This window comes from Aegilops tauschii, chromosome 1 (genome assembly GCF_002575655.3).
Source record: "Aegilops tauschii subsp. strangulata cultivar AL8/78 chromosome 1, Aet v6.0, whole genome shotgun sequence".
Lineage (NCBI taxonomy): Eukaryota > Viridiplantae > Streptophyta > Magnoliopsida > Poales > Poaceae > Aegilops > Aegilops tauschii.
Genome location: NC_053035.3, coordinates 295,995,562 through 296,015,868, shown reverse-complemented (window position 1 = coordinate 296,015,868; position 20,307 = coordinate 295,995,562). Strand labels below are relative to the sequence as shown.

Sequence of the window (20,307 nt, the reverse complement as noted above, 5' to 3'; positions counted from 1 at the left end):
TGGCGTTGCCCCTTGCCCTTGGGATCGCGAGTGTTAAATGTGCGTGGAATATTTTCAGAACAAAGACAGATGCCGGCGAGTTCAGTGCGTAATCCAGGCCTTGAGTGCCCAGGGTATCCGCACGTGTGAGGCCTGTTCGGGAACGTGCAGGCGCTGCTGCGCAATGTCTAATGCTCATTGGTTATCCAAGTTAGACATTTTCCTGAACAAATAACATCTCAAGTTCATCCCTATGGCGGTGTGCATCACATGATGCAGAGGCCGGGGGTTTAAGCCTCTTTTTCAAAAAGGGACAAAAGGAAAATAAATTCTCCTTTTATGTTTGTGACGGCGTGTAAGCAATACAGGCAGGGATGCAAATTTGTGGCCTTCATGGTACCCTGACTTTAATTTTTTTAGTTCATTTGGTTGGACAATGTGGCCACCCACTATACAGATGGAACACTAGTAGTAATCACCTTATTGCGTGCCTTAACGAGCCTCCTCTCTCTCCTGATCATCACAAGTAGTTCCGTCACCTCGGTCATATCTGGTCGTTCCTTACTGTCTTCTTTCAGGCACTCAATTACAACCTTGCCAATTTCCTCCAGGGCGAAGATATTGTCTTCAGTTGCAATCTCCTTGTCAAACATCGCTCTTCCACTCTTTTCTCTCTCATAAACTTTGCGGTACTCATCAACGAGGATGCGGTTTGCATCAAATATGTTCTTCCTCCTGGTAATTAGTTCCAAGAGAATAGCTCCAAAGCTGTAGACCTCGCTCTTTAGTGTTACATGTCCATCTTGCATGAACTTTCGGTCCATGTAACCCATATTAAGCAGCATCAATTGGTTGCGTGTATCACTTGATTCAGAGGCCTGTAGCCTCATCTCATCTTGTAAACTATAAAGCCTCAAAAGCCCAAAGTTTCCAATTTTTGGTGTCAACTTGTCATCGAGAAATATGTTGTTCGGTCTGACATCACCATGTCGCATGGGGTAATTTGCGTAGGAGTGCATGTATCTTAACCCTTCTGCAGACCCAATTGCGATGTCAATACGCAAGTCTAAAGGCAGTTTTTGTTTACTGCCATGGACAATGCTCTCGAGGCTCCCATTAGCAGCAAATTCAAATACCAACGTTGGAACATCCATCTCCGGGCAGCAACCATAGAGCTTGAGGATGTTCTTGTGGATCAGTTCTTTATGGAATTCTATTATCATCTCAAACTCCCGCCTCAGACTATTGCTTAGCGTGATAAAGGTTTTAACTGCCACCATGGTATTGTCAGGAAGAGTTCCTTTGTAGGCTTTGCAAAATCTTCCGGTACCAAGAAACTCTGAATTGTTTTTTGTGATTTTCTTTATTTCTGCCTTTGTGAAAATCGTTAGGCCCCTGACATTCTGTAGGTGTGGGCCACCATTCCTCACGAAATTCCTGCGTGCTTTCCTGCTAAAGATATTCAAGTTTTTTAGCTTCTCCAAGAAGCTAGATTTAGAGCCGAAAATGCTTGTTCCTGGTCGGTTAACCTGTTGCTCCGTATCTTGTGCTTCCCGTAATGACCACTGATCTGCATTTTCTTGACCCTGCTGGCAGTGATCTTCCGTTTCTGGGTGTTCATTGATGTCCTTTATAAGGCTCTCATCTGCAAGCTTTCCAATATTTTCCCCAGACTGTTCCTTGAGTAAACTTGGCTGCAGCTCGACTAGTGAACTGCAAATGCCATTTTGGCCTGAATAGTCAGCACTTGCTGTTTTATCAAGCCTATCAATTATGTGCTGTGTAACTGGTCTCTTCTTTGGGTCCAAGTCCATGCACTCTATCCCGATCTTAGTGCATACTCTTACTTGTACTAACTCTGTGTGCCTCTCTGGTGCCTGTTCCAGTCGATTCATCCAACTTTCAACTACCTACGAAGTTGCAATCATGAGTTACTATCTACCTGTTTTACATACTTCAAGCACAAGGCGGTCAACCAAAAAAGCAAAATATGCTTAAAATAACGTCACAAAAAGCAAAACATATGGTTGTTAATATGGTGGATTTTTTTATATAAATGGATTTGAGCGGATAGATCTTCATCATTATACATAAATAAGAATGATAGATAATCTTCAAGAATGTATATAAACACACAAGAATGATAGAACATCAATTCATCATAACTATACCTAATTACATTGCATATGTATATAAATAGGTCAAATACCTCAACAGATAAATTAAGATGCCTGCAATTTGCTGACCAAAATCCAGAGATTGTTTTACCGCATGATTTAGATATTTCCACACATGCTGCTGAGAGTGTTGAACTTGGAGGAGTAGCGTACCAGGAGCAGCAGCTGCTGTGTCTTTCTTGGTGTGTGGCGGCTCACACAGAACAGAGGAGGAGGAGCTCCCCTTCTAGGTCAACATTTCTCATGGGCTTGGGCCTAAGAGATAGGTACAGATGGGCTGGGGCCCATACCGGTTCAACACTCCCCCTCAAGATGGGTGGTAGATATCTATCATTCCCATCTTGTCGCAAGCTAGGTTGCATTCCTTTGCTGCCAAACCTTTTGTCAAGCCTGCTATCTGTTGGCCTGTGTGCACATACTCAATCTTTATAATCCCAGCATCAAGCTTCTCTTTGATGAAGAATCGATCAATCTCTATATGCTTAGTTCTGTCATGTTGCACTGGGTTGTTAGCTATGCATATAGCAGACCTATTGTCACACCAGACATTCAGAGGTCCTTCTCTTAGCAATTTCAATTCACTTAGAAGGTTTCTCACCCACAACATCTCACTTAACCCCTGAGACATGGCTCTATATTCTGCTTCTGCTGTTGATTTTGATACAACTGGCTGCTTCTTGCTTCTCCATGAAACTAAGTTACCTCCCACAAACACACAATACCCAGATGTTGATCGACGATCATCCAGGCAACTTGCCCAGTCTGCATCACTATACCCATCAACTACCAAGTGGCCATTCCCTTCAAACCACAGTCCTCTTCCTGGTGTTCCCTTCAAATACTTCAGAATTCTGTGTGCTGCCTCCACATGTCCACTTCTGGGCTCATGCATATACCTACTCACTATGCTCACAGCATAGGCAATGTCTGGCCTTGTGTGACACAAGTATAGTAAACGCCCTACCAGTCTTTGGTATTTCTCCTTATCCACTAGATCTCCAGATTGTGCTGTTACCTTATGGTTTTGGTCAATTGGGGTAGTAGCAGCTCGACACTCTAACATTCCCATATCACTGAGGAGATCCAAGGTGTACTTGCGCTGGGACAAGGCTATCCCTTTGGCAGATCTTGCAATCTCAATACCCAGAAAATACTTCATCTGACCAAGATCCTTCACTTCAAATGCCTTTCCAAGACACTCCTTTAACCTTGCTATCTCCGTCCCATCATCTCCAGTTATGATTATATCATCTACATAGACTGCAAGGATGACAATCTTCCTATTCTGATGCCGGTAGAAGACAGTGTGATCCTTATTGCATTGTTTGTATCCCATCTCACACATAGCCCTTCGGAATCTATCGAACCAAGCTCTCGGTGATTGTTTCAGACCATACAAAGACTTTTTCAATCTACACACCTTGCCTTCAGTTTTAGATGAGTCCAATCCAGGGGGGACTTCCATATACACTTCTTCTTTTAGTTCTCCATGCAAGAAAGCATTTTTCACATCTAATTGATGCAAAGGCCATTCAAAGTTTGCTGCACATGATACTAATATCCTCAGTGTTCATTTTTGCTACTGGAGCAAATGTTTCGTCATAGTCTATCCCATAGGTTTGACTATATCCTCTTGCAACTAGTCTGGCTTTGTATCTCTCAATCTTACCTTCAGGATTCTGTTTGACAGAATAAACCCATTTGCAGCCCACTGTTTTCTTTCCTGCTGGCAACTCAGCTAACTCCCAAGTCCTCTGTTTTCTCAATGCTTCTAGTTCTTCTCGCATAGCAGCACACCACCTAGGGTCCTTCTTTGCATTTCTCCAATCTGAAGGAATAACCACCGCTTGAAGAGAAGCAATGAACACTTTATATGATGCCGGCAGAGCATCATAATTCACATAATTCCCAATATTATGTTCAAACCCATATCTCTCGACAGGTTTGGCAGCCGCAGCCCTAGTTCCCTTCCTCAACGCAATTGGCATCTCCGTGGATGAGTCCTCCTGTTCTATGTGTGACTCCCCCTGCATCACATTCTCATTTCCTGCTTGCTCCCCCTGGGGTTCATTTGCCTTGGCTCGCCGGGTGTAGACATTAAGTGGCTTCTGTGCTATGCCCTGCTGCTGCTCAGGTTGCTCTTGAACCTGATGCGTTTCTGTTTCACCTTCTCCACTAGACAGCGGCAACATGGGTATAGTGCCCACCATTGGCGGTCTTGCTTGCTGCATCACCTCTTCCTGACCTCTTCCTTGTTCTCTCCCTCTTGCTTCAGATACTTGAGGTTGCAACACCACCTCCCCCTCTGGACCAACCACAGGCTGGTCCAGACATTCAAACAACGAGCTCAAGTCAGTTTTTTCCCCATAGTAAGGATTAGATTCCCAGAATGTCACATCCATGCTCACGAAAGTGCGCCTATCAGAAGGACTCCAGCACTTATACCCTCTCTGTCCAGAAGGATAGCCAATAAAGATACACTTCACCGCCCGAGGATCCAGCTTGTTCACAGCAGGTCTATGATCCCTGACAAAACAAGTACATCCAAACACCTTTGGTGGCACACTAAATTTATTCTCTCCTAATAAGAGTTCACAAGGAGATTTCATACCCAGTATCATAGATGGTGTGCGATTGATCAGATAGGTTGCAGTCAGAACGGCTTCACCCCATAGACACTTTGGCACATTCATAGTGTACATGATTGAGCGCGCCACCTCAAGGATATGCCGTTTTTTCCGCTCTGCCACGCCATTTTGGGGAGGAGTGTCCGGGCAAGATGTCTGATGCAGAATACCTTGGTCTGATAGGAACTCTCCCAGCCTTCTGTTGACATATTCTGTCCCATTGTCGGTCCTTATCATTTGAACCTGCACCTTGAATTGAGTTTTAACATACGCACAGAAGTCCTTGAAACACTCAAACACCTCATCTTTATGTCGCATTAGATACATCCATGTCATGCGAGTATTGCAATCAATGAAGGTGACAAAATATTTCATTCCATTTATCGAGGTTGATGGACACGTCCAAACATCTGAATGAACAAGCACAAATGGGACTATACTCCTGAGCCCCTTACTCACATACGATATCCGAGTGTGTTTAGCATACTCACATGCCTCACACCTTAACTTGGTTTTATCTAAACCATTCATTACATCAGGGAAGGCTTTCTTCATTTTCTCAAAAGAAACATGTCCAAACCTACAATGGTGGATCATAGCTAATGCTTCCTTCTCTGTCGCAGTCGCAGCAAGAGCCATGCCAGCAGTCTTCACATCCCCCTGGCGATCCATGTACCATAGTCCTCTATGCCTGGTTCCTGCCCCAAGCCTCCTCCCAGTTCCCATCTCCTGAATCAAACAGCGGTACTTGTTAAGAGTTACGTCACAATCCATCTGATCAATCAAAGCACTCAATGACACTAGACTAACTGGGAAAGCTGGAACATGCAAAACTGATTCCAACTTAATACTTGGAGTACATTGCACTGCCCCAACCCCCTTAATAGGTTGTGCAGTACCATCTGCAGTTTGAATAGTTCCATTGTACGATTGGGGGTACTGTTGATAGCATTCAAACTCTCTAACGTTGCCGGTTACATGTTTCGATGCCCCTGAGTCTAAAACCCAATCTACACCAGCCCTATGAACAGCAACAGATGCAGTTTCATTACCTTCATCAGAGTACACAAAATGAGCAAAGTCACCAAACACTGTCTCTGCTTGCTGTCCGTTCCTCTTGTCTTGACCCTGCTGCTCATTTCTCATGTCTTGACTATGAGAAGAACTGGACTGACCCTCACTCATGACAGATACATTCGCTCTGGCCTCCCCTTGGTAGCGATTGTAGTTGTTATAGTTACTTGGAGCACCTCTGCCCCTGTTGTTGCTTCCACGATAGTATCCCCTGCCATCTCCTCTGTAGCTGCCTCTGTAACCTCCTCTGCCTTTGTTGTCTCTCTTCGGTGGGGCTATGCACTGGTAACTGAGATGCCCTTTCAGCCCACAATTGTGGCAGTCTCTTGTCTCAGGCCTATTCATTATGTGATAAGCAGGTCTGGAAGCCACCTTTGACCGCTCCACAGCTTTCAGTCTAGTCTCTTCCTGTGCTATAGCAGCAATGGCATCTCTTAGTGACGGCAACTCAGCTTGTTGCATTAAGATAGCCCTTCTATTCTCAAACATGGAGTCCAGCCCCTTCAGAAACTTGAGGACACGCCTATCCTCAACCCACTTTCTAGCTATCACTGCACACTCAGCATGTGGCAACACAAGAGGTGCAAGATAGTCTAAATCAGCCCAAAGATGTTTCAGCTCTTCAACATACATCATTACAGTCCTATCACCTTGAGTGAGATCATGCACAGTGTCTTCAATTTTGGAGACCAACATGACATTTCCCTTCCCTGAGTACATACTAGCTAACGCTGCCCATACCTCAGCAGCAGTAGGGAGGTCCTCCACCGAAGCAGCAACAGAAGGGGATAGAGAACTCAGCAGCCAATTCAACACCAAACTGTCCGTGGCATTCCATTTCTTCCATGAAGCTCCCCTCTTGTCTTCTGGTTCCTTCACCTCACCAAGAGCATAGTCTTCCAGTGACTTAGTTCTGAGGATGAGTTTACCTCTCCTCGACCACCTCAGGTAGTTCTCTACACCTTCTAACTTCACCTCGTTTGGAGCCAGCTCAATCTTCTGCACCATCTCTGCCTGCACAGCGCTCGAGCCCACATCAGCAGGTGCCTTCTCACCGGCAGCCACCATCTTTGCGGCCATGATGTCCGCAAGCTTGTCCATTGCAGCCGCCAGTGCTTCCTCCGCCATTTTCCCTTTCAGTCAGCAGCAGACCAAAAACAGCAGGACTTTCAGCACCTGCAAGTAGCAGTAGCACTCCTCTTCTCCTCTTCTCACCAGCAGCAGTTCGTCACCTCTCCTTCCTTTACCAACCCGCAGCAATCAACAGCCGAGAGCAGAAGGGGACTTGGAGACAAACTGCAGCTTCTCGCGGTGGACCTGACAGCGTTGCTGCCGTGTCAGGTGAGATGCGTGACCTGCCCTTCCTTTTCTCTCTTCCCCTCAATCTCTCTCTCGCTGCCTCACGCAGCAGCAGCAGCACCTCCAGCACGCAGCAGCTCCAGCAGCACGCGCGCACAACAACCTCCTCTCCCGAGCCGGCCGCGCCGCCTCGCTGCACTCCGCCACCAGCCGCAGCCGCTGCGCCTAGCTCGCCGCCGCTCGCCCCCGCAGCTCCTCCTCGCCGGACTACACCACCGGCGCCACCGCTGCCGCTGCAGCCTGGTCTGATACCATGTTGAACTTGGAGGAGCAGCGTACCAGGAGCAGCAGCTGCTGTGTCTTTCTTGGTGTGTGGCTGCTCACACAGAACAGAGGAGGAGGAGCTCCCCTTCTAGGTCAACATTTCTCATGGGCTTGGGCCTAAGAGATAGGTACAGATGGGCTGGGGCCCATACCGGTTCAACAGTATATACCCCTTCTGGTCCTGTTTTCAACTCTAGATCAGGGGGCACTGCTGATCTGGGTGTAAACAGTCCAGCTGTTCTTTCTAAGAATGTGCCTTGTGGCCTATCTCACCCTTTTAAAGTCCAATGATAGGTTCCTTTTGGAATATTCGTGGTCTAGGACAACCAGGTAAAATTCAGTGCCTAGGGGATTTTATTAATAGCAATCATATTGATTTTGTTGGTTTCTTTGAAACCAAGAGGGAAAAAATTGATGATATTACCATTAGGAGAATTTCTGGTAGAAATGATTTTTCTTGGCAACAACTCCCTGCTATTAATACTGCTGGTGGGATCCTTGTGGGGATTAATAATGATCTGTTTGAGATAATTGGCTTTATTAATAAAACATACTGTGTTGTGACTACTGTTAAGAACAAAAAAGATGGTTTTGTTTGGCACTTTGTTGCTGTGTATGGTACTGCTTACAATGATCTGAAAATGAAATTTATTGCTGAACTACATGATGTAATGGCAAATCTCACATATCCTGTGATTTTGGGTGGAGACTTTAATTTGGTGAGATCTGCTACAGATAAGAGCAATGGCATCATTAATAATCAACTTGCCTTCCTTTTCAATGATTGGATTAATAGGTGGGGTCTTATGGAAATTAGCATTGCTAATCGAAGTTTTACTTGGAGTAATAATCAGGATGATCCTATTTTTGCTGCTATTGATAGAGTCTTTGTGTCCCCCTCTTGGGATGCTCGGTTTCCTTTATCCGTTTTAACTGCTTTACCCAGAATTGGTAGTGATCATACCCCCCTGATTTTAGACACACAAGCTAGGAGGGTTACCTCCCCCAAAAAATTTCGGTTTGAAAAATGGTGGCTTGACTACCCAGAATTTAAAACTATGTTTATAAAGGTGTGGAATACCCCGGTGGTGGGGAGGACTGCTATTGATGTTTGGTTAAAAAAAGCTAAATTGTTTCGGAAAAAGGCTAAAGGCTGGAGTATTAATATTGAAGCTGCTCTTAAGAAAAAGAAGAAAGACCTTATGCAAGAATTTGATATCCTAGATGTTTTTGCCGAGTCAAATCGTGTATCGGATGCGGATAGGCTTCGGATGAGGGAGATTAAAAAAGAGCTCGATGATATCTTGCGTAAGGAGGAGGTTGCCTTGTGGCAACGTTCGAGGGATCGTAGAATTAAAGATGGAGACAAAAACAATGCCTATTTTCATGCGCTTGCCAATCACAGGCATAGAAAAAATCATTTGACTGAGCTAAATGGGGATTCGGGCCCTGTTTTTACTACTAATGAAATGCTAGATGTAGCTACTACTTTTTATAAAAATCTGTTTGGGTATGAAGCAAAACATGATATTCATCTTGGCCCTTCCTTCTGGGAGGAAGATGAGCTGGTTACTATAGAAGAAAATGAAATGCTACAAAGAAAATTTTCTGAAGAGGAGATTAAGGAAGCCATTTTTGGCTCTTATGCACATGGTGCGCCTGGCCCTGATGGCTTGTCTTTCCTCTTTTATCAAACCTTCTGGGAGGTAATTAAAAAAGACTTTATGGCCATGGTTAGAGATTTTGAGGAGGGTAAATTAGATATTCATAGACTTAATTTTGCTCTGATTGTGTTGATCCCAAAGGAGGTGAATGCTAAAGACATGAAGAACTTCAGACCCATCAGTCTTAGTAATTGTGCTATTAAGATTTTTACAAAAGCTATGACTAATAGATTTTCCCCTATCAGTCATAGAATGATTTCTCCCAATCAAACTGCTTTTATCAAGGGCAGATATATTCTTGAAAGTGTGGTCCTGGCACATGAGGTTATTCATGAAGTTAAGAAATCTGGTTCGCAAGGGCTTGTGCTCAAACTAGATTATGAAAAAGCATATGATAGAGTAAGTTGGGACTTTCTTTTTGAAATGCTTAGTTCTAGAGGTTTTGGGCAAAAATGGATTTCTTGGATTAAAACAACTCTTTTGCAGAGTACATTTAGTGTGAGGATCAATGACACTACTGGGCCTTACTTTATGGGGGGGAAAGGTCTCAAACAAGGAGATCCCTTCTCCCCCTTGCTTTTTAACTTAGTTGCTGATGTTTTCTCCAAAATGCTAATCAAGGCTTCAAAGCATGGCCTGATCTCTGGTCTTCTGACCAACATTATCCCTGGGGGAGTGATCAGCTTGCAATATGCTGATGATACACTTCTTTTTCTTGAGAATTCATATGACAAAGCCAGGAATTTTAAGTGGATTTTATCCTGTTTTGAAAACCTATCTGGTATGAAAATCAATTTCCACAAGAGTGATTTACTCACCATAAATGTGGAGGAGGAGTCTAAAACCTTTGCTCAAATTTTCTGTTGTAAGTTGGGGTCTTTCCCTATCAAATACTTGGGAGTGCCTCTGCACTATGACAAATTGAGGAGAGAAGATCTACAACCAATTATTGATAGAATTATCAAGAATATTTCTGGTTGGCTGGGTAGATACTTGACCTACAGGGGGAAGTTGATCTTATTGTGTGCATGTATTGTTAGTATTCCTGCCTACCTTATGGCCATGATTAAATTCCCTAAATGGGCAATTAATGCCATTAATTCTCAGATGGCTCATTTTTTCTGGGGTAATATAGATGATCAACATAAACACCACCTGGCCAACTGGGGTCTGGTTACTAGAAAAAAGGAATTTGGGGGACTCGGTATCCCCAACTTGAAAGAATTCAACATGGCCCTTTTGGCCTCATGGGGAAAACGTTTCTTTGAATCTAATGACAGTGATTGGAAAAAGATTGTGGCTTTTAAATATAACACTCACTCGCCGAATATTCTGTGGGCCAAGCAAAAAATTGGGTCCCCTTCTGGAAAAGTGTGACCTGGGCTTTAAATGCTTCAAAAACTTTCTATGTTTGGAAGGTGGGAAGAGGTGATAAAATAAGTTTTTGGCATGATACGTGGGCTGGGGATTGTTCCCTAAGAACTATGTTTTGGGACCTGTTTGAAATTTGCAACCAGCCTGATTGTTCAGTGGCTCAAGTGTGGGATGGGACTACTCTGAAACTTACTTTTAGGCGATGTGTCGATCTGAGGGGGATGCTTAGGTGGAATCAATTACAAGACCAGATTAGGGATTTCCCCCTGTCTACCTCCCCAGATTTGCCCATCTGGTCTCTTGAACCTAAGGGGCTGTACTCAGTTAAATCTTTCTATGAAGCTATAAACTTTGGGGGAATTGTTTCTCCGATTGGAAAATCTCTTTGGAAAGTTTTGTGTCCTCAAAATATTCATGTTTTCATGTGGGTTTGTGTGTACAATAAAGTTCTGACAAGAGATAATTTGAACAAACGTAGACAGGTGGAAGACCTCTCCTGCCTGTTTTGTAGAGAAAATGAGTCCACTCAACATCTATTTTTTGATTGTGTTGTGGCCAAATGTATCTGGTCGCTGGTGTCTGAGTTTTTTAATGTGCAACCTTTTACTTGTTTTGAAGACATATGTGCTGTGTGGCGTTCTTACAAATGTAAACCTGTGCTCAATCTGGTCACGGCTGCATCCTTGTGGAGCATTTGGAGGCTAAGGAATGATTTCTGTTTTCAGGGCCGCTCGTGGAGAGGCTTGAATTGTGTCCTTGTCAAGTTGAAAAATGTGCTTCTGCACTGGGGGGTACTCTGCGACGACACCCAAGCGGAGCTGCTGCGAAGATGTATTCTGTTGCTCGACAAACACCGGGGGGAGCTCCTGCGGATTGCCTGGACCTGATCTCCGGTCGTCGTCAGTAGACAATTAGCTTTCACTTTTGGCCCTCGCCTTTGGGTTTTGTAATAAAAAGAACTTCATGTAGGCTAAAGTGTTTGCTGGTTTGTGAGGCTGTTTAGACCTTCCAGTTAGTTCTGTTTCTAGTCTGCCTGGTGGTTGCCTGGTGTGGGCTGTGTGGGGATCCAGCTGTTAAGCTTGTATTCCGAATCTGGTTTTCTTTGCTGCTTCAATAAAATGGGGCAGGGGGGGAAACCCCTTTCATTCAAAAAAAATACCTCAACAGATGATAGCTAGCAGCAATTCTAGATAACTTCTGAAATAAATTACCATGGTTTTACTCCTAGGTTTGTTTACTGCTAATGGGGTTGCACATGAGCTTGAAGATTGTGCTAGGATCCATGGGGATATAACACTGGCTGCCGGTGTCCCAGCTATGGCTCAATAGGCCCACTTTAATGGTTCTATTTTGATTCAAGGAAATACATAAAGCTCTCTTTCTCAATTTTTTTACCATAACTTTAATTATGTAATATCACATAAGAGCAATAATCCTTTTAACATATAGATTGATGAACGATGAACTTTGATTCCACGTATTGATTTATTACCATGCACAACTAAAGTCCACCTGTTGTGCTTACTACACAATTGTTGAGTGTTGTTCTTCAGAACCTTAGTCTGAATGTTATCTTCCTCCGTTTTCCTACCTTGCCTAGTTTCTCCTTGTTTGCCTCCAGCTTGCAACATAGGTTCCTTTTTAGCTGTTGTTTGGTAGCTTAGGTGCCATTGCCTACCTTGATTGTTCTGTTGGTGGAGGAGCGTTTTGGCTGTAAAAACTACTCCCTCCGTTCCCAAATATTTGTCTTTCTAGAGATTTCAACAAGTGACTACATACGGAGCAAATCTACACTCTAAAATATGTCTACATGCATCCGTATGTTGTGTCCATTTTGAAATGCCTAGAAAGACAAATATTTGGGAACGGAGGGAGTACTTTGGTTTCTTTAATGAAATTGGGGGGGAGAAATCCCCTTTAATAAAAAAATGCTTAAATTGTTCTTACATGCTCCTCTTCAAAATATCCCTTCGCTCCTGTCAGCATCTCCATGATTATAACACCAAGACTATATATATCTGAGGCAAATGCGATTTGTCCTCTATAGAATTCTGGAGCCAAGTACCCCCTAAGGGAAGATTATATAAAGTTTGATCAATGAATGCCCAAATAAAACGTGAAGTTGCGCATAACAAAAAATAAGAGCTTTTAAGATGCTGGCTTACTGAGATCCACACAGATGTTGAGTAATAGCTCGGGTTTGCCCTTCATCAAAACACCGCGAGAGACCAAAATCAGCAATTTTGGGTACCATGCCAATGTCAAGCAAGACATTAGCAGGCTTAAGGTCCAAATGAAGAATGCGCTTCTCATGAAGGTAACATAAGCCTTCACATATTCCCCTGATTATTCGATAGCGCTCTCTCCATTCAAGTCCGCAAGATGCATCTATACACGAAAGAGACGGATTTTTATTAATTAGTTTAGACTGACGGCGAGTAAATAAATACGGAAGAAATAGATTATGATGGTACCAGACATATGCTTATCAAGACTCCCTTTGGGTACAAACTCAAAACAGAGTAACCAGTTTCGTACATCTGCCATGACAAGCTTCCCCTCATATTCTGCCATTTTTCCTTGTGTGTCAGCACAATACCCCAGAAAACGTACTATGTTCTTGTGCTTGGTCTTCATTAAGCATTTAACCTCTCCATGGAATTTACTCTCAGTAATATCAACTGTGTTGGACAGCTTCTTTACAGCAACCATCAGTTTTCCGATCATTCCCTGCGGTCGTGAACGATATTGTAGCGTGCATATATAGTTTAGTTTGTTGAATTCATTAAAAAGAAAAGAGTTTTCCTTTAACAAGACAAAAGACTATCCATTTTCATTAATCAAGAAAAGAGTTACTCCCTCCGTAACATAATATAAGACGTTTTTTAGCACTGCCATGGACTATAAAAACGTCTTATAAGATGTTACAGAGCTAGTAATTAACAGGTTGCCGAGATCGTAGCGATAAATCTGAAGCACAAATGAAAGTCTTATCTCCCACCAAATCCCAATTTGGCGCTTCCTCATAGGAAAAAGAAGAAGAGTTTTATACATATGTCAGAATTTCATGAACAGTCGTTCTGCTTCATGGAAAACAGGGCTTTACGTACTGATGCCAAAAGAAAAAAAAAGGAGTTTTATGCAGATGTTACAAGAATTTTATAAGCAGGCGTTCTGCCGAATTCATGAAGCAAAGATAGTGCAAAGTATTACATTGCTACACCGTACTCCAAACTCGGCCGATATCTGTCTTGTTCCAGAACAAAAGCTATGTATGTAGTATGGAGTATAGCTATTAGACTTTGAGAGGCAGTTTGAGAAACGAAGCTGATGAAAGGAGTGCTACCTTGTAAACCACGGCGAATCCACCGCTGCCAATTTGTAGATCAGAGTGGAAACAATTTGTGATGTCCTCCAAAAGTGATAACGGCAGGTCCGTAGGCTCTGCACTTTCATCGAGCAGCATCCTCTCCAGGATGCCGTGTCTATTACTGCTGGCTTCGCCGTCCATTTGCAATCACTGAAAGTATACAATGAAATAAGTACATCACCCCTGAATTAAGGGAAAATAATGCCCATTATTTGTGAGGCTAGCTACTACCCAATCACGCACAAACATCTGGAGGCTACCTAATCGTGCTAAGAACAAACATCTGTACAAGCAAGGTCATCAGGAGGCTACTGTATGTATATGCTATGTGGTACTGTTATTCATCTACTTCTGAAAACATGTAAAGTAAAAAGCGGCAAATCCAGCCCTGCCCCCGGTTGCAACCGCCTGCCGCCAGGCGCCAGCCACGCCGTCCGTTGATTCCTCGACCGAACGTGTGCGTCCGATCTAGCTAGGCTAAATCGAGCTAGTACAGCAGCTGGCAGCTGCATAGCCGCCAGATCCAGTTCTACTGCGCACGCTCTCAGCTCGCCCGAGTCGGAGGCTGCCGCACCCGCAAGCGAGCCAACAGCATCTACGGTCGCCACTCCACTGCCAACCGACGGCCGCGCAGCCGCATGGCAAGCGCGCTCCCCGGAATATCATCGAAAGTCGATTTGAGAATAGCAGGGAAACTGAAGGATGAACTTAGGCATGGTTCAAATTTCATCCCAGATTAAATACGCAAGAGACGATTAAGCTACCCAAAAAAAAAGATGCATGCGTACATACATACCTCCAGGGAGGACACTTTATCAATGGATCGGCGAAGTGATCCTCGGGCGACTAGCTATGAAATCGAGATGTGAGGAAGGACAAGGTGAGCGAGCTTCAACGTCTCCAGCCAATCACACGTCTTGTGTGTCTTTTTTTTTTTGACAACAAAAGTCCAACTATTGGGGCCATGACTTAAAAAAAATAACATGACTATTTTTCAACACAGTACAGACACAAGGGCTCATACATACGAGCATACACTTATCCCCATGAACGCACACACGCACATCTACCCTTATGAGCACCTTCGAGAGACTGAGCCGACATATCATCTTGAGATTTACGAAGTCACCGTAGGCGCCTCGTCATCGACGGGAACGTCTCCTCTCATTGAAAGCGCATCGTCGGGAATAATGCGGACACCAGGACTTGAACCCGATGGGCTTGGGAGTAGGGATACCACTGTCCCTCTAACCATCCAACCACAAAAAAATGATGCTGGAGCAGTGGCGGAGCTTAAGAGGAAAACCTAGGTGGGCCAGCCCAGAGGAGAGGACTGCAAATGATGGGCTGGATTGGGCTCCAAATCATAAGTAAAGAAAGAAGTGCAAAAAACCTAAGCGGGCCATGGCTAAGTTCGGCCCTAACTAAGCTCCGCCCCTGCTGGAGTATCCAACTAAGACCATCCACAAGCTCATGTGACGCTCGTCTAATCCATTCGCGACTCCACCCGCTGCGTGCCTAGCTGCTTCCTCGTTGTCTGATCTTGTTATCCTGTCCCTCACTGCCTTGACGGTTTTGGAGGTTCATGACGCATGGGCAGCGTAGAGCCCCCTCATCAAGCGTCTTTTATGCCGACCGTCTCGTTCGCTTGTGTATGTGTATGTGGGTAGGGGTCGGGCGATGGTTCCCCCGACACCTGACCCACTTAGTTGAGGTGGTGGCTTGCCTTGCTCAGATGGAGTGTCAAAGAACTCCTGATTTTCAAAGCGAATTGTAAATACAACAGAAAGCCAAATTCTCTGTTGAAATTCTAGACAAGTCCAATAAATACCAAGTTAAATTAGTGGATAAAGAATTTTTAAAAAATAATGCAAAAAGAATCAACTCATTTGAACTTATAGTTTAAAAGTTAGAGGTGGTCAAAGTTCAGTCAACATAATCATTTAAATTGATTTAAAACAGTTTAAACAGAAAGGCTAGAGACGGCCACATCAAAAGCGTATTTCTAAAATACGCCCTTCCTTGTGTGTCCCACCCGTTGGCTCTTATATGCTTTCCACTAACGTACCGCTTGCCGGTGGGTCCCACCCATTAGTTTTAAATCGTGTTAGAGTGGTCAGTGGAGACGGCGGCTCACCGACGGCCATTCGCCGGCGTAGAGGCCATGACGGTGCTCGGGGATAGGTCCGTTGGAATGGCATGACGACGACAACAACAGTTCTTCTCGTACCCGTGGCTTCTTCGGAGACGTCCTGGCGACATCGGTTTCTTTTTCTCTGGTGGCAGTGGTCTTCGTGGGTCGTCGGACTCTGGTGATTCATCGCATATGTGGGTGGCTAAGATAGGAGTCGAGGTTAGTGAGGTCTGGCGGTTCAACTTGTGGTGGTGGTGTGGCTTGGCACTAAAAAAGACACATTCGTGACATTATGGCCCGAACAAAAACTTTTTCGGTCATGGAAGTGACACTTTCATGACGATAATTATAACAAAAACATGTATCATCATAGATGTGATGGGCTCCTACTTCTATGTCAAAAAATTATGACATAAAATGGGGTTTTCATCCTGGACGGGCTGTAGGCGAACCTGCATGACATTCTTTGGGCCATCCATGACATAAAAATCGTGGTGGAAATGAGGGCGAGAATTTTCGAGGATTTCTCGGTATATGGTGGGTGGTCGGGACCAAACAATGTAGTGTGGCTTGCACGCTTCTCTCATATGCGCGCGTGTGCGAGCCCTTTGCTAACTGAACCCGAGCGAGGCGCTCGCTTAGTGAACCCGATCGATTGATCCCTCGCCTTAGTGAACCCGATCGATCTCTCACACACTACACTGAACCCGAGCGATCCCTCGCACTACTACTGAACCCAAGTGATCCCTTCGCTGCTTATTTAACCTGATCGATGCGAGCGAGACTCGTATGTGTATGTAGTTTGCTGGCCCGATTCATTGATGCGTTGCATCGAGCCCCCACGCGAGCCATGAGTTGACCTATACAGTTGGTTGCCTCTCGATGAACAGTCCTCGTTCCTGCCGCGCACGTGATACATAGATCGAGTTGAGACCAGCAACCGTTTGCATCGATCGAACCCCTTACACAAGATGTGTTGACCTAGACGGTTGGTTGGTTGGTTGTGGATGAATAGTCCCCGTGTTGTTGTGGCTGTCGCGCGCGTGCGTACGCCCCACCCCAGTCGGTTGGGGTTGGATGAACAGGTCTCCGGCCGTATAGTAGGCGGTTGGCACTGGATGAACATGACCTTGATCGACCGAGGAGGCCGTTTTGTGGTACGCCACACCCTCAACGGTTGGGGTGGATGAATAAGACCCCATGGGTGTTGTAGGCGGTGGATAAATAATATCCCATAAACATGAGTCATCATACCCATGTAATAGGCGGGAGCATTGGTCAGTCTGAATGACATGGATGTGAATTTGTAGGAACGATAACGGGTGGTGAGTGTCATCTTGGGGATATCTACTAGCTTGATTCAGCGGATGGTATCCGACTCAAAGGTCAATCTTGGAAAATACCAATGCACCTTAAGTTGATCAAACAAAGCGTCAATGTGAGGGAGCGGGTATTTGTTCTTGATGATGACCCCATTCAGTGGGCGGTAGTCCACACACATTCTCATGTTTGTCGTCCTTTTTCTTGATGAAGAGTACTCATGACCCCTAAGGTGATATACTTGGAAGGATGTATCATTTCTACTGTAGTTCATCCAACTGTTTTTTCAGCTCCACCAGCTCAGTGGACGATAGATGGTAGTACTTCTTGAAAATCGGTGCCGTCCCTGGGCACATGTTAATCTCTCCTTCCCTTCGCGAAGGGCCCTTATATTTTATTTTTCTTCTATTTTTTATTTTTACTTTAAGTCATCACTTTCTACAAGCACCATTATAGAGGGCGCAATTTTCATTCTTAGTATAATATGCATTTGGTCTAATTAATGTTAAGAGGAGCATGACTAGATGTTCTTTATGCTGAATTGCAATGTCTAGTCGTTGCTTGAACTTCAAAGGTGTTTTGTGTTTATGTTTTGTGGTATCAGAAAGATCAGATGATATTTTGCTCGTATGATCATGTTGATATTTAAAATTTCGTATTATTTTCTTCAAGTTTGTTATGATCTTGCCATGAGTAAGCACGGAGTGTTATCATTCATATGGTTGTTCTTATAATATTTGTTATAATTTGATCTTGGATTAAATTTCTATACATCTACAAAAGCAAACGAGTCTATAAAAGCTTCCTTTGGCATGCTCTATTTGTCAACTAAATTGCTTGAGGACAAGCAATAAGCTAAGTTTGGGGGAGTTGATATGCCTCCCACACGTATATAATTTTTCAAACACATTTGCTATTGTTTGGACTCTAATTTGCATTATTTGAATGAAACTAAACCAAACTAACGATGTTTTCAGTAAAATTGTCATGGTATTATTTTTGTGCAAAAATAAAAGTCCTCCAAATTGAGCGTGAATTTTTTAGGATTTTTTCTGAAAAATAAGAAGACCCAAGGGGCCACCAGGGGGCCTAGCTGCGCCACATGGGCCCCTGGCAGCTCCTTCATCAACCCCCTTTGACCTATAAATCCTATATATCGCATAAAAATCATAGAAAATCCCCAACATTTTTTATGATATGGAGCCGCAACCACCTTTGTTTTCCTCCGGAGATCAAATTTGGAGTCTGTTTTTGGCTCTGGGGAGGGGGATTCGTCGTCGTCGTTGTCATCACCAACCCTTCTCCAACAACAATCTCATGATGCTTCCACCCATGTGTTAGTAATTACCATGTAGGCACATGGAGGTATCTGGGAATTGGACAAGATTTCTTGTGAAATAGATGTCAGATTTTGTTAGGGCTTGATACCTAGTATATATCCACTATGTTCTGAGATTGTTGTTACTATGACTTTTCTATGATTAATGCTTGACACTAGGGCCCGAGTGACATGATTTCATATCTATACCTTTTATGTTTTCATGAATATATTTGTGTATTAGGTAATACTAAGTTGTATGCACCTGTTAATGTTCTGAACCCGAGACCCCAAGGTGACAATAATTGGGATATCAACGGAGATGACATTACCTTGAGGATTACACGTATTCATTGATTGTTAATGCTTTGATCGGGTTCTCCATTAAAAGGAGTGCCTTAATTACCCTTAATTTCCATTGTGATACCGCTGAAACGGGAGGATAGGATGAAAGATGTTGTGCAAGTTTTTATCGCAAGCACGTACAACTACATACAACATACATGCCTACATATGATTGATGAATTGGAGCAAGTTAATGTCGCTCTATTATAACTATTACATAATTGATCTTATCCATGCAACCCTCATTATGTACTTCCATGCCTACGCTTTCCATCATTATTTCTCTCTTTACAGTTACTACTGCTGCAATCAGTTTCTTTACTCTTTACTGCAATACTGCTACTATTTCACCGCCAACTAAATCGTTAAGGCTTATAAATATATTTTTCGCTCCCTTTGTGTCGAATAATTTGGGTTGAAATACTTCCCTCGAAGACTATTGCAATCTCCTACACTTGTGGGTCATCAACGGGCGTCGTTCATCTTGTAGTCATGATATTGCTCTGACATACAACTCACTTCCTGCATCGAGACCCCAAACATGGCCTCAAGCCCATCCCACATGTCCTTACCGACCGTGATGGTCATGAATGTATCGATAATCTTGTCGCCGAGAACACCTCAAAACAACACCTCTGAAGAGGGTGTCTGTAGCCTGGAAAGCTCGCTCCTGTTCAGGAGTAAGTTCTCCCTTTGGCTTGCCCTTAGAGGCGTGAAAACAATTCATGGTGGTAAGTTGGAGTACTGCCCTCAGATGCCACCTCTTATGATTCACACCCTCAAAAGCTGCAGACTCGAGAGTCGCAGCAAATGTAATTGGAGAAAATTGCCTACACATACCAGGTTTTTGGATTGTTGGATGTTTGAGCAATTTCTCATTAAGTTTAATATAGAAAAAGAGTAGATAAAGCATGATTAACATAGTAGCGATGATAGCCAAAACATGCAACAGATTGCCGAAGCTTGTCAAGCAATCAAGATCATAAGAAAGAAGCATCATATCCATATGATTGGGATGAATTCCATATATGCCACTCAAAACTTGCTCGTACCCTAATATGCCATTGAAAATTCTCCCAAATATGCCACTGAGAATTTGCACCGCGTACAGATATGCCACTATCATGAGTTGACTGTTAAGTGGTAGTTGAAAAGACGATTTTACCCCTGAACATACCATGTGAGCATTTAGTCGGATGATATACTGATTTCTATTGTATTATATTTCAATATTTTCCACGTGAATATGAGATGAACTTTTTAATTCATTTCATCATGCAAGTACAAAAACATGTAAAAAAT

General features: G+C 43.7%; 1 protein-coding gene across 7 annotated transcripts; it reads right to left on the bottom strand.

The window, feature by feature from the left end:
* Nucleotides 1-181: 181 nt before the first annotated feature.
* On the bottom strand, nucleotides 182-14,831 carry LOC120976685 (wall-associated receptor kinase 5). Of its 7 annotated transcripts, none has more exons than XR_012181607.1 (7): nucleotides 14,685-14,820; nucleotides 13,865-14,038; nucleotides 12,993-13,248; nucleotides 12,684-12,906; nucleotides 12,466-12,586; nucleotides 2,189-5,512; nucleotides 279-1,889 (listed from the first exon to the last, which is right to left on the bottom strand). XR_012181607.1 is itself a non-coding variant. In XM_040403903.3 (6 exons), the coding sequence occupies exons 2-6, from the start codon at nucleotides 14,027-14,029 to the stop codon at nucleotides 429-431; spliced, it is 2,226 nt and encodes a 741-aa protein (XP_040259837.1). In that variant the 5' UTR covers nucleotides 14,030-14,038; nucleotides 14,685-14,831; the 3' UTR covers nucleotides 182-428. The 7 variants fall into 7 exon arrangements, 2 of the variants coding, with proteins under 2 accessions (XP_040259837.1, XP_040259839.1); XR_012181646.1 differs by having other exon boundaries at nucleotides 13,057-13,248; nucleotides 14,685-14,755; XM_040403903.3 differs by lacking the exon at nucleotides 2,189-5,512 and having other exon boundaries at nucleotides 182-1,889; nucleotides 14,685-14,831.
* Between the last annotated feature and the right edge of the window lie 5,476 nt (nucleotides 14,832-20,307).

Coding starts and splice junctions, on each gene's coding strand:
- LOC120976685 (XM_040403903.3), bottom strand. CDS start 14,029: ATGGACGGCGAAGCCAGCAGTAATAGACACGGCATCCTGGAGAGGATG. Junction 12,907..12,992: donor TCTTGATAAGCATATGTCTG/GTACCATCATAA, acceptor TTTCGTGTATAG/ATGCATCTTGCGGACTTGAA. Junction 1,890..12,465: donor GATATTTTGAAGAGGAGCAT/GTAAGAACAATT, acceptor GCAACTTCGTAG/GTAGTTGAAAGTTGGATGAA.